Source organism: Castor canadensis, chromosome 6 (assembly GCF_047511655.1).
Source record: "Castor canadensis chromosome 6, mCasCan1.hap1v2, whole genome shotgun sequence".
Lineage (NCBI taxonomy): Eukaryota > Metazoa > Chordata > Mammalia > Rodentia > Castoridae > Castor > Castor canadensis.
Window position 1 is genome coordinate 39104731 of NC_133391.1, and position 17733 is coordinate 39122463.

General features: G+C 46.2%; 1 protein-coding gene across 1 annotated transcript; it reads left to right on the forward strand.

Moving 5' to 3' along the window:
• The first annotated feature begins 712 nt into the window (after positions 1–712).
• On the forward strand, positions 713–17043 carry Fgf6 (fibroblast growth factor 6). The gene is made up of 3 exons (XM_020187608.2): positions 713–1379; positions 2329–2432; positions 12701–17043. The coding sequence occupies exons 1-3, from the start codon at positions 1034–1036 to the stop codon at positions 12875–12877; spliced, it is 627 nt and encodes a 208-aa protein (XP_020043197.1). The 5' UTR covers positions 713–1033; the 3' UTR covers positions 12878–17043.
• Positions 17044–17733: the final 690 nt, after the last annotated feature.

Here is a 17733-nt window from a genome sequence, read left to right on the forward strand (position 1 = left end):
ATTTACAAGCAATATCACACATGGGCTGTGGATCCAGGCAGACTTTGTAAGCTCTGGCCCTGCTGCTTACTGGCTCTGGAAATTCAGGCAAGTCTAAGCCTCTGCTTTCATATCTGTAAAATGAGAATGATATCAGTGAGACACCAAGGATGAGCAGAGGTAGGAATATGGCCAGCAGGTTGTGTGAAGACCCAGATATAACTTCCACCTCTGGTGAATGCCATGACCACAAGGGTGAACAGGGGAAGGTGGAGCTGACCTTCCCTCCCTTTACATTCCTAGGCCCTCTCTCCCCCTGAATCTGTCTCATACTAAAAGCATCTGGACTTTTGGAGTGCTCTTCAGCCATGAGCTCTTTCCTTGAAAATGTCTGGAGAGTAACTTGTAGGCCACCATCATCACCTGCCACAACTCCTGCCTCCATCCCTAGCTTTACTCTTTGCCCTCTAAATAAGGAAGCCAGACTCACCAAGCCAAAAACTGCTGCCCAATATGGGTCCTGGGTAGCCTCTGCCTCCTTCCTCTGGGCCCCCAGCCAGCTCCACACCACCCTCCAGAGATGCCCCCTGCTAACTTCATTCCTGCCTCATAGTTGGAATGACAGTGGCTCCCAGAATCCCTGGGGAGTGGAGAGGGTGATGGGGGTTTGGGGTGGCAGCCAGGCCCAGGAGCAGGTTAATGTTACAGTCCTGGATAAGTGAGCTGGGCCGCCTGACGTCAGGGTGATGATGGGTGGAAGGGAGGGCCGGGCTGCCGAACTATAAAGATAGGTCAAATCAAATAGAATCACCTCAGGACAAAGCAAGCCGACGAGCTAGAGTGCGTCCCCGAGCCATGGTCCCCACCGGCCACGGCTCAGCCGGGGTCCCTCTGCTCTCAACCCGAGTGCCCAAAGCAGGTTTTGGTTTCATGTCAGCAGCCTTCATCTGCCTTCCAAAAATAAGCCCCTGCCGCCATGCCGAGGGGAGAAAAACAAGAAGGGCGGTATTTTTAGGGCCATTAATTCTGACCACGTGCCTGAGAGGCAAGGTGGATGGCCCTGGGACAGAGGCTGTTCATCACTATGTCCCGGGGAGCAGGACGTCTTCAGGGCACGCTGCAGGCTCTCGTCTTCCTAGGCTTCCTAGTGGGCATGGTGGTGCCCTTGCCCGCAGGCGCCCGTGCCAACAGCACGCTGCTGGACTCCAGAGGCTGGGGCACCCTGCTCTCCAGGTCTCGCGCTGGGCTAGCAGGAGAGATCGCCGGGGTGAATTGGGAAAGTGGCTATTTGGTGGGGATCAAGCGGCAGCGGAGACTCTACTGCAACGTGGGCATTGGCTTCCACCTCCAGGTGACCCCCGATGGCAGGATCAGTGGGACACACGAGGAGAACCCCCACAGTGAGTTCCAGTTGCAGCTGGTTGGGGACACTCGGGGGCTTGGGCTCAAGCAGGGCTAAAAGATGGAGGGTCCTTGCCCTGGTGGATGGGACCCTACTCTAAAAGGGGAGAATGTTATGCACCACTTAAATGATTCTTGTACCCTGCCCAGGTGCAAGCTTCATATGCTGAGGTCCAGGCATCTTGGTGTCCCTAGTCATCACCCCATGGAGCCCCTGTGGTACTAATTACTTCAGCATTTCTGGCCATCTGAGACCTTATAAGACAAGCAGAACCAGCTTGGAGAGCCATAAGGCAGCAGTAGGGAGAATGAGTTAGAACACTTGGACCAAATTAGGCACAAGCTGATATTTATTCAGCTTCTCTCTTTGAGAAGGAAAGGCAAGTGGTTTCCAAAATTTCCAGCTGAAGCCCATCCTTCTTTTTCTTTCAACCTAGTCCCTCTGTCCCCAGGTCCTTATCCTACAGGTTGACAGGTAGCTGCATGGAGACTCCCAGCCAAGACAAGATGGGGACTTTCAGGGTCCAGGCCAGCCATTAACTTCTGTAGCCACAGTGTTTGTGACATACGATGGATTTGTTGAAACAAATCTCTGGAGCACGCATTAAATAATAATAATTATAATAGTAATAATAAGCAATGATTTTACTTGAATCAAGGACCTCAAGTGATTGAGTCAGTGAAAGCCCAGATTCCGTAGATGCACAAGTAGTCATTCCCATCCCCAAGTCCAATGTAGAACTTGTCCTTGCAGAGCTAGCTGTTTAACAGGGTGTGGCGGAACATGAGAAGTCTAGCAGTGGGATCCCCTGAAGTTATTGTAATCAAGGGCAGAGTTGATGGAGGGTCTGACCTCGGAGGGGGATGGACGGAATGCACTGGTGGGGTTTTAGTCTCCACTCCGACTCGTATGAACCTTAGCTAACAAGGCCTCCATTTCCTTGTCAGGCCTCCTGGAAATTTCCACTGTGGAGCGAGGTGTGGTGAGCCTCTTTGGAGTGAAAAGCGCCCTCTTTGTTGCCATGAACAGTAAAGGAAGATTGTACACAACGGTAAGTTCCTTGGCCTAGGGAGAGCTCCAGGCTGCATGAGGCCCTGATTCTTATACAACTGAAAAAATAACAAAAATACAGTAAAGAGAAGTGAAGCTTTACCTAGAAAGAGAAAACAGAGGCAAGTGAGGGGCCTTGACACTTCAGTCAACCAGCCTGTGCATTGGACTATGATTCTCCCTATCCTACCTGCTCATCCACCCGGGCCTTTGCAATTAAAGAAACCAGAGCTCAGGGTGCTCTTGGGTCAGAGGGAAGCCTGTTTTGGAACGAAGCTGTCATGCTTCATGAACTAGAGGTAGGCCTGTGAATGAGTCTGGGTGATGACGTCCCTCTGAAAGACACCCAGCCAGAGCACCACAGGAAGGGTGGGAATGCAGGTCATTTCTCATGCTAGAGGGCGATGCTGGTCCTCTGGTGCAGTAGTCAGTGTCTAAGCAAAACCTCTGCTCTCTGACCACTCACTCCTGGGACTCTCAGCTCATGATTTGGCCTATCCCATATATACGAAAAACATCACTATGATGTTGGTGAAATCAAGAGATCTTTTGACAGAAATAAGAAAGCTAAGGATGCTGGGTGGGGGTATGGCTCGTGGTACAGCAACTGTGTAGCTTGTGCGAGACTCTAGCTTCCATCCCCAGAATGGAAGAAAGAAGGAAGAGAGGGGAGGAAAGAAGGAAGGAAGGAAGGAAGGAAAAAATGAAGCCCTCTGAACCATCCTCAAAGAACACAAGAGTTATTTGTGGGGAGGGTGTGGAGGTCTGTTCTGCTGTCCCTTGGAGGACAAACTGAAGGTCAGAAAGTGGCCAACAGACATGGAGTTGGTGCTGGACTCCAGGGGACTTTACTAGCAGAGGAGGCCTGTTTAATCCTGGAAGAGTTGATCGGATTGCTTCTGCTACACAGTTTTTAGTGCTAATGTCTCAAAGTCTGGGCTGTTTATGGGGGCACATGGTGTGGATTAAAATCAGTGGGTCTTCAACACATTTCTGCAGAGCTGCATACCACATTGGTAACCTGTTAAAAGTACAGATTTCCAGGGACCTCCTTCTGAGATTTTTATGCAGCAGGGCTAGGAGGTGGGCTACAAATCTCTTTTCGGTTTTCTTTTCTTTTGAAGTTCTTGGGTGTTTTTGAGGCATAGGCAGTCTGGGGGACTGCCAGGCTACAGAAGCTCTGGAGGGCAGGACATCAGTCTTGCCCCATCCCTGAGAGCCAGAGGGGCAGTGAAATGAAATACAGTATGAGACCTGGAATTCTAAGATGCGCTTTCCACTGCTCTCTGGGAAAGTGACAGGGAGCAGAGGAAGCAGCTGGGACCAACCAGGCTTTGGTGAAGAAGGTGCCCCTTCCATGGGGCACCTCCTCCAAAGAGCCTTGGGAATTCAGCGTGTTGGCTGTAGAATTCCATGTTGGAGATTTTAGCAGTAAATCTCCTGGAACAAAGCACAATTGCATAAATTCTTACTCTTGCCACCCTTATTAATAAACTCTGATATCTTTCTCACCCAGAAAGTAATTCAACTGTAGAGAGGGGAAGCAGGCACAAATACAGGGTAAATTTATCCCCTTCTCTTGAATCCTCTGGTCCTGGTAGAAGAAACTAGGGAAGACTATGAGCACACACTTAACTGTCAGAGAGTGGGCCCCAGAGTGGAAACACACGCTAAGTAGCAAGTAGCAGCCATTTTTTTTCAAGTGTGAAACACCCTGGCCCATCAGGCAAGTGACTCTAGCAGCTCCCTCATGGTGATGAATAGCAGAGTCCGGGACAAAGGGAACCTCTCTAAAAGCAGACTTGCCACTCTGCACCCTTGCAAACTCAGTACCCTTTGTCAAAAACCATCTTCTCCAAGGTGGGAAATTTTCCTCCCTGGACCGCTGGGGTCAGAGAGTGGGACTGGAGAGTTATGTCCCAAGCAGGGCCACCTGATGCTTTGTGTGGCTGGGGACCAGATGCCCCTGAACAGCCCCTGTCCAGTTCCTCTACCCCTCAGGGGCCATTATCACAGTCTAAAAAAACAATTGCCAACTGATCTGTGGAGCCAGGAAGACTCACCCGGGGTGGTGATTTCATTCACACTATTTCCCTCGAAGCCCCCTGAGCTGCCTCCTCCTCACTCTAGTGGCTCAGCTGCTACTCTCCTGGGGGAGGGGAAGGGTAGTGGAGTGGGGAATGAGAGAGGACAAGGTAACAACAAACGATCAGAGAATGAGAGCCTGGAAAACCCACCTGGAAGTGGCCTTCCAGTATCTCTCCCACCTCTCAGAAAGAGGGGTGCAGAGCCTCAGGGCAGTCAACAATATAAATGGCTAGGCTGTATTGAGCACCTACTGTTTGGTGCCCTGCAGGATGCTTTACAAACATTGCCCCACAGTCTTCACTTTGCAATGGTGACACGGGGTCTCCCCTCCAAATGTCCCCATCTCTAAGGTCCCCAAGGTCTCCCATCCAGTGTCCAGTCACGGCTGGGTGCAGCCCTGCCTTAGGGCTCTGCAGGTGAGAGAATTTGGCGAGACAGGCTGGGACCTGTGTTCCAGTTCCTGGCCCAACCTACCCTGGTCTTACTTTGGGCAGTCTCTGAGCTTTTCTGGGCCTGGACTTTTGCCCTCTCAGGTGTAGACTGAGGCTGAAATGAGTGAATTCCAACTTTCTCATTCCCCTTAAAGTTAAGAAAATTGTTAAGCAACTCCACCTGATGGTAGTTCTGTTGACATCTACCAGTATGGAAAAATAGACTATCAAGAAGTTACTGGGAGTTCAGTCATGCTTTCAAGCACTTTAGTTTTGAAATTATGACTGAGTTTTCATAATTTTAATCAATCGTAGCATGATAAGCATGAAATTGATTTCATCCATAAAAAGCTTCATGATGGTTACCTGGCATCTTCCCTCCCTGAGTCTGCTGCCACTGTCACCTAGCACAGAGACTGGACAGAGGACATGACCATGGGAAAGTGCAGGGAGGGATGCATGGGTAGAGGGGCCTGCTAGAGAGCTGTTCTGGCATGAGAAGAGTGGCAGCTGATGAAAACACTTCCTGACATTTCTAACGTGACACTGTCTAATTTAGACAGTGCAAGGTGACAATTTTCCTAACAGTAATTATCTAGAAATAATTACTAGCCCACATTTTCCGAGCTGGAAGGTCTTTCTCCAGAACAAGAAGCAGTCAAGAGTTGCAAAAAGACTCTTGTGACAGACTTTTGTTTTACTCTCCTTCCCCTCCTCCTCCCACCCACTCCACCCCTGTGCCCTGCCCCACTAGACAACCAGCAGTATTATGGGCAAAATGGCCAAAACAGCCATAAAGTGAAAATCTTTAAAGACAGATTTAGCTCTAAAGACAAGAGGATGGATGTGTTCTCTATCCCAATCCCCAGACTTTTCAGGGTCTTTCTGCCAGAGGTAATTCACCCCAAACACCTAATACATGCTCTTTTGCAAAATGCTTTTCTTCTCTGCCAAGTTCCATGGTGAGAACTGAACACCTTTTTTTTTCTTTCTTTTTTTTTTAAGTGGATTTGGTTCCACATGTGTCTGATTAGACCTACGTGGAATTTAAGACATTGTCACACTAGTGCTTGAGCCCAGCAGGCCCAAAGAAATGTGATCTGGAGGAATTATTTTCATTTGTTCAAGTAATAATATACGGTAGCTGCTTTTCTTAACACGGCGTTCACTTGGCTGGGTTGCCCTGTCACCAAAGCTGAGGAGCCAACATTCCTGAGCTATGAGCACTCAAAGCTCAGCGACGTGAGGAAAACGAATTAAGAGGCTGGGTTTGAGCATCACTGTGGTCATGGGGGATTCCATCATCCCGAAGCCTTGGGCTGCATCACCCTTAAACAGCCTTATCATACTGAGGTTATGCTACAGGGTCCCTAGCCACCCCCATAGACGGCTGGGGCAGGGTGGGAGCCATGGAAGGCAAAGGGCCTCTAACAAAGTCCAGCTGGTTCTTTGTTTTCACTTCAAGTGAAAAGCTCAGGATATAAGACAGGCTAGAGAGAAAGGACAGAAAGGAAGCAAACGTGGTAAACATAAGAAAAAATAAGGGGGGGATGGTGGACTTGAATTATCAAAATCCACTAAACAGGACAGGTGGAGCTCAGTGGTAGTTCCTGTGGGTGGGTAGGGGTGGGGGAGAGAAAGAAAAAGAGAGAGAGAGAGAGAGAGAGAAGAAACCTGATGAACAGAGAACGAAGTACAACGTAGCATCTCTTGTTATTCACAGAGGACTGGTTCCAGGAACCTCATAGACTTCCACATCTGTGAATGCTCAGTTCTCTTACATAAAATGGCACAGTTTGTACATATAACCTAGACACGTACTCTTACATACTTTAACTAATCTCTAGATTACTTAATCCTATGAACATAGATGTTGTACTGGTTGCTTAGTGGACAATGACAAGAGAAAAGTCTGTACATGACCAATACATGTGTACAATTGTTTTTCAAATATTTTCAATTTCTGCTTGATTAAATTTGGGGGTGCAGAAACCATGGATACATGGGGGGAGGAAAGCTGAATGCTTCAGTCAAAAACCACTAAGGGCATCACCCACATTCCACCAACTACGATGAGTCCATCTGAGAATAGCCTTTCCTAAACCTTTGGGTTCCTCACATTAAGTGAGAATTCCCTGTCACCAGTCAAGGGATAATCTTGAACACTGTTCTCTTTGCAATCTCACCATTGAAATGATTTCTCACATACAGCCATAGTCGTGCACACTACAATACAGTTTTAAGGGACCCAAAGGCTTAGGAAAGGGAGGTTCTCAGATGGACTCATTGTAGACTGTAGAATGTGGACAATGTCCTCAGCGTTTCTTGACTGAATCATTCAGCTCCCCGCTTCCCCTGCCTCTGCTCCACTCCCTCCGCCCTAGGATTTGATTTCCTCTCTGGAGTTTGCAAACATCAGAAGAAACCTCTCCCTTAACCACCATCTAGATATCAGAAATAAATCCTCCTGGAAACAGACTGGGCGGGTTTTTCTCCAGGGACATACAAAGTTAGAACCAGAGGGGAGGCAGGTGGGTGGAGAGGGGCCATGACAGCACCAGGAGAGACCTCCACTTCTGATAAAAATGTTCTCCCAGCTTCTACTCTGTACTGTTTTCCCCACTTTAAATAATTTCCTTATTTGGGTAGATAACATATGAGCATGGCTTAAGGGGCCAAAAGCGCAAAAGAATTTTCCAGAGAACTTGAGTCTCCCGGCACCATTGTCTTGAAGCTGACCAGTTCCTCCCCAGAGGCAGCCAGTGTTACCTGTTCCCTGTGGGCCATTTCAGGAATAACCTACATGTGTGTGTGTGAACAGGTATCATTTTTTAAAAAATCTCCTCGGCAGAGCCTACTACTGTTTCAAACCTTGCATCATCTTTGTTTAGCAGTCAGTCTTTGAGACAATTTCGTGTCCCTGTGCAAAGAGGTTTCTTACCTTTTCAGAGATTATAGTGTCCCATGGCTTCAATCCACCCCCCCTTTGGAGACACTTCGGTTGGTTTTGGTCTATATAATTCTACGTTAACTTTTGTGTACATGTAGGAGTATAACAGTGAGATAAATTCCTAGAAGTGGGATGGCCAATTATGTGCTCTCTCCATTTTTTAAAATTCCAGTAGATATAGTCAAATTGCTCTTTATAAGGTTATAACTATATACAGACCAAAGGACATTAAGTGAGATTTCCTTGTCTCTCTACCCTCACCAATCAAAGCATAATATCAAATGCTTTTCTCTTTGCAATCTGACCATTTATTGAGAATATGATTTCTTGTGGTTGGGATGTGCCAGCCTGGGCAAAGCCCTAGATTCAATCCCAGCACTGCAAAAAAAAAAAAAAGGAATGTGATTTTTCAATTATGATTTGTGTTTCTCTTTTCAGCAATCTTTTTATATTTAGATGCTCTGTATGTTTCCTTCACTGTGAATTTTCTGTTTATAAAGGTTCATTTTCCAAGAAGTTAAGGGTTATGACTATTGTAACAAAATGTTCTCTTTGATATGTTGTGCATTGTAAATATTTTATCCAGTTTACTATTTACATTTTTCTGTCCTTCGAGGCATTATTTTTTGACAGAAGTCAACTTTGTTAGTTTTTTTAATGGTTTCTGATTTTTTATGTGTGTATACTTAGAAAGATCTTTGATTCTGAGATTATTTAAGTTTTTCCTAAACATTAAAGGTTGTCTTTTTTATGTTCAAGTCTTTGCTTCTTTTGGAATTTATTTAGATGTAAGGAATTAAGTCACACATCAAACTTTATTATCACTATTTTTGTTTGTTTTGTTGCTTTGGGTTGTTCTGGTTTGTTTTTTGTTCACTTGTTTATTTGTTTGAAGACAGGGTCTCATTATGTAGCCCAAACTACCTTCTACCAGGAGATCCTCCTGCCACAGCCTCCTGAGTTCTGGGATGGATTACAGGTGTGAGCCACCATGCCCAGCTAAATTTTATTATTACTTTTTGGCAATTCTGGGATTTGCATTCAGAGTCTTGCACGTGCTAGGCAAGCATTCTACCATCCCTTTTTGCTGTAGTTATTTTTCAGATAGTGTCTCGCACTTCTGCCCAGGGCTGGCCAGCCTCGGACAGCAATCCTCCTGTCTCTGCCTCCTGCATAGCTGAGATTGCAGGTGTGAGCCACCATTTCTGGGTTATTAATTATTATATTATCCAGTTGTTCTGACACTATGTTTTCTCCACTAATTTGAAATGCCACTTTACTTTATATTCACTTCAGATTCATTTTAATTTTATTTTATTTGCATTTTGATTCATTTTTATGTGTTTGGTTGGCTGCTGGACTGTTTTGTTCCCTAGTCTGTACCAGACTTTTAATTAGCATAGCTTTATTGCTCATTTATCACTTACAATCAATCCAGAGCCCACTTTCTCCTAGTACCAGGGCTCCTGAGTACTAGGGAGGGCTTCTCAATCTTAAGTTCTCTGATGGACTCTACACCTGTGCACAGAGCCAAAGTGGGTATACGGCTCCTTCACCCTCTGTTCTCTCCCCATGCAAGCTCACTGTCTCCAGTCATTCGGTCAAAACCTGCAGAGCTTAAATGCTGAATTGTCCAAAACCCACAGCATATCTTATGGGACTGGTGATGCAGAGAGAGGAAAAGCCTCTTCAGACTTTTCCACTGGACAGTAATAAAAATAGTAACAATATGACTTTCTACTTTACTGTTGCCAGGCATTGGACACAGGCATTGTTTCCATTGATGTTCACTGCGGTTCTATAGCAAAATGATGCTCACTGTTCCCACTTCCAGAGGAGAGAAATGCAGCTTAGGAGGTTGAACAATTGAACAACTCACCCAGGTTCATGTAGCTGAGTAAGATGAGGACCTCATCATCAGTCTGGAGTCAAAGTTATGTCATGTCTCTCCCTTAGCCGTCTTTGATTCCATTATTCTCCCTCCTTGTAGGGCACACCTTCCTTCATCCACTAATACTTACCCAGCACCCATGGTGAGGGAAACCAAGCCCCTCTCTATGGTGTATGGGTGTATGTATGAAGGAGCTAGTGAAAATTTTCTCATTTATCTCAGACAGATTAACATGTGAAAGTGCTTTGTGAACAGTAAGGAAGAGCAAGAGAGGGGAGGGAAACCACTCAGGAGGGTACTTGAAGTCTTCCCACGGCCAAGATGGATAGCCTCTCCTGCCATGCCAGGGTATCCTTGTGTTTCAGTATGGTCTTTATTAAATCACTCTTCTGTGTCCAATACACAGTCCTTGTTCCCGGAATCTTGGAGTATATGGGGAAAGAAAAACATGCACAGGGCTCAGTCTATTTTAAATGTTGTCAGAGAGGTCTTCCCGAGGGCTCTGATGAGAGGACTCTTCACCGTCCCTTCAGAGCTCCAGGAAGGGCTGCCCGTTCATTCCCAGGCTGCTCACAGTAGGATTCCTTTGGAGGTCGGAGGACATTTTTATAGCAGATGGCCTTGGTCAGCAGGAAGGAGGCCAAAATTATACTCCACCTATTTCTTTGGTTTCATTCTATATTTTTTTTCCTTCCTTTTTTTGATGTACTGAGTTTTTAAACTGGGGCCTTACACTTGCTGGCAGGCACTTTTGAGTCACACTCCCAGCCATTTTTGCTTTAGTTATTTTTCGGATAGGGTCTTACATTTTTGCCTGGGGACCCATCCTCCTATCTGTTCCTCCCAGTAGCTGGGATTACAGTTGTGTACCACCACCATACCTGGCTTGTTGGTTGACATGGGGTCTAACTAATTTTCTGCCCAGGGTTAGCCTCAAACCATGATCCTCCTGATCTCTACCTTCTGAGTACCAATTGCAGAGGTGGACCACCACACCCAGCCTCATTCTATATTTCTTTTAAAGTCTAGATTCCAGGCTTCCTGGCTGCCATGACAATCTCTCTTTCTCTAGAGCACAGAAATCTCCATGAGCTCCCCAAGAGCAGCAACCCAGGCATGCAACCCAGGATCACATATGCTGGGGAGGAAAAGGCTCCTTTTTCTAGGAAGAATGGAGGATTTGGGTGATTTATTGTGAATGAACTTGTTGATGTGTGACAGGAAGTTTGACATTCACCTCCTGAACAGGGAGGTCCACATATGGTCCTCTACGAAATTAGCAAGGAAGGAGCCCGTTTTCTATTGTCCCCAGCCTCTTGGGCACCACCTGTCACATTGGGAACCTGGTTCTTTTCCCCACGAAAATTGTTATTTCTCTCCATTTCTGTCCTTGCATGGCCCTGGAGACTGATGAATGTCTAGGAGGTGGCACACACCTCCTGGTCTCAAAGTCAAAACCAAAGGATAGCAATTTGAGACTGAGGAACTGTTACCAGAACTGGTGATGCTCCAGGGAGGAGGTCTCCAAAAGGGAGTGGACCTCTGCCTGGCCCTTGGGTACCAAGTTCGTTATCTTGTCTCAAAAAATAATTTCAGGACACATCAAGGTACAGACCAAGAAAGTTTATTAGTAAAGCAAAACAAAGGAATGATAGAAACATAGACATGGGTGTCGGTACATCTGATGCCAGGTGCAATGAGCGTTTTAACATCAGGGGTATTTATAGTGAAAAAGAGGGTTGGGAGTTGGCTTGAATTTACCTTACAAAAAGTGTTCCCCTTTGTTCTGACACCTGGTATAATTAGTTGCTTTTGTTGTTCTAGTGTCTTATCAATTGGGCCCAATGATTTGAAGGTTGACTGACTTGTTAAATTTAAGTCACGATGACATAGATTCTTGAACATTCCTTTAAACAAAGGATAGGTCCGGCTAGATGCTCCCTTCAAGACAGGTGTCTATCTTTGTGATAAATATTTTTCTCTATAGACACTTTTTATGCCCAGAGGAGTCATTTTCCCAAGAGTTCTTTCCTAGGATTAGTGTCTTTCTTTAAGATATCCCTGCTCAGGTCTCAGACTGCACTAATTATTTTTGGGGCAAGTGAACAAGGTCAGGGGGAGAACACTGCTCTTTTTCCTTTTTTTCTTTTCTTTATAGTAAATGTCCCAGCTTGTTGAGGTATTATGAAACTTAAAGCAAAGAAAATAGTGCCTGTATGTTTTAACCAAGCCATTACTGATATAGTGCTTATCTCTGAATTCCTAGCTGCTGTCTCCCATGTCTCAATTTTCCCTGATCTATCCGGCCTCGGAGCCATGAGTGGAAAGAAAAATACTGGGCTGGCAAGGACTTAAGAGCTCATCTGGCTCTCCACCTCACCTGCCCCCCACCATATACAGTTTGCAAAAAAAGGAGCTGAGTTAGAGAAGGAAGGGACTTGCCCCAGCTCACACAACTGGGAAGTAGAAAATTCACTCCTACAACCCCAGGTCTCAATCTTACTCCCCAAACTCTCAGCGTGGACTTGAGAAAGCAGCCTTCCCTTGTCCATCCTCTCAATGGAATATGTTATCCTCTAAGGTCTCGGTAGAAGTGCTCAATCTAGAAGTCAGGAGGCCTCAGTAGTGTAGCTTCATCCCCATCCCATCCCACGGGACACAGACTATCTATCTAAGCTCCCTGGCCTTGCCTTCCTCATTGGAGGGAAAGTGAAGAGGAATCTTGTGGGCTCTGAAGTCTCTTCCTGTCCTAACCTTTCATGATTCTGCCCTCTGAGGGTGAGGCTGGCTTAGACTCTGTGTTGGTTGTCTTGCAGAGGGAAGGGAGGGGACATCAGCAGAGGGGCCTACTCTACGTATCTCAACCAGCATTTATCATTGAGTCTGCTCTTTGTCCATTTCTTTCACAGCCCAGCTTCCAAGAGGAGTGCAAGTTCAGAGAAACTCTCCTGCCCAACAATTACAACGCCTATGAGTCAGATTTGTACCGAGGGACCTACATTGCACTGAGCAAATATGGACGGGTAAAACGAGGTAGCAAGGTATCCCCAATCATGACTGTTACTCACTTCCTTCCCAGGATATAAGGACCCACAAATGAGGCTCACAGGTTGACAGCTGCATCTTTCCTACTGGAATTTTGTGCAAGCAAGTGACACCCTTTCTTCCCCGTGACTTCTGCATCAGGCTTATCTTGTGCATGGGGGAGACCTGAGTTGGTTTTCTTGGCCACTGGACCCCATGGCATGTAACCCACCCAAGTGAGGGTTGCAGCTGGAATCTTAGAATGGCAGTGGAGGCTGTGCTTTGACCTCACCTGGGGAGAGATAACACTTGTGGAATGTGACCCTGTGCACAGGGAAGGGCCAGGGTATGTGTCAGTGTATATCCACACGTCTTTGTGTAATTCTCAGAGCAAAGGCATTTCAAAGCATCAGGTTTCTCTCTCCCAGCACCATCACTGCTGGAATCTGTGTGCAAGAATGTCACTTGTCAAACCAGCAGAATTGATGGGTGCCCTATCCTGCCTCTTTTCAGTCGTCCTTCCATTCAGAGGCACTCGCTGCATGGGTGGTAAAGAGCAGCTGTCCTAAGTGCAGAGAGGGCAGGGGGAGGGGGTAAAATTTAGTTGCAAACCAGAAAAAGAGTTATCAGACACCCCAACCTTCATGCATTCTCAAGAAAGCTGGGAGAGAAGGGGTCTCCTTCTTGGGAGAAAGTGTCCAGGGCAGTTGAGGAAGGTCTGCCGGAGGTAGCAGAAAGGACTGGATGTTCTGTGGTAAGCCATTCAGCCTGGAGGGCTTGGTGCTGTGTGTGGCTCCAAGAACAAGCAAGAGCCAGACTGCCTGCCCATAACTTTTCCTCACTTTGAACCAGGTCTTATTTTAACCTCAGATGACAAGGATCCTAATAATGGCAACCTGTTTGGCAAGGAAGGAGGTGTGCAAAATAGGGCACGAAGGAAGTGGAGGCACTCTGGACAGCACATGATAATTCCTCTTCAACTGTGTCCAGGAAACTCACCCAAGTTCTCATCTGATACTCTCACTTCCTCCTCACTCGCCCTCATTTCGCATACACACTGTGGCCTGGATGCAGTCGAACGAGCACCATGACCTCCAGAGTTCGCCCCCTCTTACTCCCTACAGTAGGAGAGACGTGCTAATCCTGTAATTCAAACAGCCAAGCCAAAGTGGCAACTCGCTGTACAATGCTTTCTTGCCTGCTGTCCTTTGAGAGTATTTAAAGCAGAGGTTTCCTGAGTGATTATAAATGTGGTCTGCCTGGAGCCTTCAGATTCCTGAACCATCAGAATGTTCCTAAATCTGAAACCAGAGAGAGCCATATCTGAGTGCAAATATTTTCGGCATATGTGAACCATCGAGTTACAAAATGACCTGACACCCTCTGCTCCTCCCGGGGCCCTGGCCTGCAAGACAATCCCTCATCTGCTGCAAATGCCTTCATCTTCAACATACCTCCCTATTTGCAGATACATCCGTCTATAGATAGGGCTGGGCGAAGGGATTCTGAGCTGAAGATGGAGGTTGACAGTCCAACGGAGAGACACCATACTGGCCTCCACCTCTGCCCTGCAAATACCAGGACAGACATGTGCTGGGTGAGGAGGAAAAGGCCATGCCAAGGTGAGCCAAGGTTTCACAGACAGTAGGAGCTCAGGAGCACATGTGGACATAATGAAGCCTTGAGTGGAAATTGGAAGGAGCTGGGTCTTGGATCAAGTGTAAGGGGGAAAAAAAATGGTTCCTCTTGACTATGTTAATATTGAAATATGAGTCTGATTGGAGGCAGAAAACAAAGCTGGTTATTTCTAAAGAAGTCTTGTCCAGTGTAGTCAGTCCCTTTAGCGAGACACACATCAGAAAGTAGGCACTCAGAACCTAAGGTGTGTGTCCATTCCCGATAGAACTGGAAGTACAGGATGTCTGAGTGCCATCCTGGTGGCAGGTGGTTGACTGGATAGGAGAAAAAAAGTTTTAGTCCCAAAGCATTAGTTCTTCCCTTCATAGATCTTTGAGCTAACTTGGCAGGAGAGAAAGCTATCTTCTAGCGAGTCTGCAAGGCGTTGGGCAGCTAGGCCTTTCCTGCCTCTCTCTAGAGGCTCATAAAATTTCCCAAACCCTGACAAGGAGTTACCAAATGTCTACTCCCATTTTTCATGGTAGGAGTGAAAAGCAGCAAATATAAAATGCCTAGGATCAAGCAAGCTGGATGTTCAGCCACTACACAGCAGTCGATATGAGCACATCCGATTTCTACAACTGACACGAATATAAGAAGCTGGGTGGCTGCTCTAACTGGGCCCAGAGCCTGCACCACATCAGGAGTTCTGTGTATCACCCCTGGATGGAGGGCTACATGATTGACACTTTAAAATTTTTCTTATAGGAAGGAATTTCCTCAAGGGCTTTCTCTTTGATCTAGTCTTAAGAAAAGTCATCCCCATCCACAGAAATGGGTGAAGGGACAGGAGTAAAGTAAGATTGCAAAGGGGCATTGCCGACTCTTCTTGCCTGCTACTGGGCACAGGTGTGGAGAGTTGTTTCCTGCCTGGTCACATGTCCACTGAGTCCTTAGGTGAGTTGTCAGCCCATTGGATCCAAAAGGCTGCAGCAGATGTTGCCATAGCTGGGGGAACTGATGAGCCCCACTTTCTCACTGAGAAGATACTAAGAATTCTGAGCAATTCTGAGCAATGAGCCTGGCTTAGAGAGTTTTGTCATTAGTGGGCCTTTCTTCTGTCCTAAACCTTCTCTGGCAGCTCCATGCAAACGTGGGGTTCCAAGAGCCCAGAGGCTGTGTTATTCCCTCTTCAAGAGCCATTAATGAAGAGGGCAGCATATCTGCACACCCTTGAAGATGGACTTCTCAGCTGGGAAGAGGTCAGCTCAAAAGCAAGGAGAAACTGCAGAACCCAACTAAAATCTCCATGCTCTTCAGGGATTTCCTATGAATGTACCTCATAGGAAAACAGAAAATTCTAAATGCCTTGTTTAAGTGGTTGATTGCGCTTGTTTAGCCATCTCACTGAATTTTAACACCTCTTCCATTCTTACTTCCTGTACAGTTTTGAACTTTCCTTGCAAAGCAGTCTACAGTTTTATAATTAATACCTTACCATTACCCTTTACAGCCTCTCCCTTTGCCACACCCTCACACACAGTCCAGGCCCTTGTCCAGGGCCTTTCTGTGTTTTCAGGAAGAACATATTTTCTCTTGTCATCTGTCTGATTCAGTATACAAAATTCTCTCCCCTTTAAACATATAGGTATCTCCCCAGACCAATAATCCAGGGCTAAAACTCTCTCCTGTCCCCAGTCTTATCCTGGGAAGTTTGGAACTCTTCTTCCCATGTGGGCTCTGGTCCCTTTTTCTGTCTCAAGATATCAGGTCCTTCAGGTTCTCACTCTATGCAAGTCCTGAGGAAAGAAGGACATGGAACAGTCCATGAGCTGTAGCTTTCCTTCCTCCCAGTGTCTGATGTACATTGCCTTTGCTGCATTGTACATGGACACGGGGGCAAACACAGCTACCAAATGTGGTTGCTGGATCCCAAGACACCAGGATGTCCTGTCTGCCCTCTTTCCCTATTGCCTCTTTTCATGTGGACATGACCTTGAAAAAACCTACATCTTTTTGTCCCTGTGCTTTCCCCCAAAGACTGAGTTGTCACTGAGGAGGTGACAACTCCTCTGTCTACCTAATGGGTTTGTAGCAGTTGCTCCTTCCTTCCCTCCCCACAAGAAGCCAGCTACTCCTGTTATCTCCCAGAAAAGCTCCAAAGATAGGAGTGTTTAGAACAAGGCTAGAAGAATAGATAGAAATATTCCAGTCTTCCCATACATCTGAGTAGATAATGCCTCTTCTCAAAGCAGGAGGAGGATGCAATTTTGCCCCAACCAGATACTGAATCTCATGCAACATGGAGACAGCCAACACCAAACCATGTTTGTATACCTCATGAACTACTGAAATTCCAGCCTCAGACAGCTGCATCTCAACGTGATTTTCTCTTTTGGTGCATTCTTTAGTACCTCAGGCTGGGCCCAGTGTAGAGCTGACCTCGAGCTTGGGTACAACGGGTAGGAAAACCAGAAGCTGTTCAGTTATGTGCTTGTGAAACGTGACGCTTCTATTTTTTTTTAATATGTATGTGCTATGCACAAACCATATCATGTTCCAGCAAAAAAAAGTAAAAGGTTTTTTTATACGTTTCTCAAAACTGTTCAACTCCACCCCTCCTATTAAAATTGACAATAAACCTCATGGGTTGTGGTTAATTTTCATCTCAACTCCCTTCCCCCTCTCAGGGAGACAGAGAAAGGGTAAATGGAAAGTATAGGTTCTTGGTGCTGTGGACTTTGAAAACAGTAAGAACTCATGGGGCTCCCATAGTTCATCAGACCTATCTCCCAGAAGGGAGAAGGAAGTGACCCAAAGCCATAGGGAAGCTGCAACCCTTTTCTTCTCCTTAGTCAAAGTCATGCATTTCTGTGCCTACAGAATTCACTTGTTCACTCATCTATCAAGAAAAACTTGTTGAGTAATTCATCCCTGCATTGGGCTATGTTTGGGGAATACATAAATAACAAGGTGGAGACTCTGAGTGGGGTCTATATGGGCCCATGAGTCTACATTTATAATATGTGCCCTAGGCAATTCTGACAAAAAGCACTACCTAGTAGGAAGACTGGGATTACAGAACATTTGAGTGAGGGGAGCCTCTCTCTTACATCTGCCCTTACATTTAAAAAAATATGTTTACAGGTTAAACAAAGAAGACAGCCAAAGAACTTAAGTCCTCACTTCACACATCTTCCTGAGCCTCCATTATCAGATGTATAAACTTCTTCCGTGCTCTGGCCATCTCCTCTCCCACATGCTTTTTCTGTTTCTTCCTGCCACTGCTGGGGGAAATGAC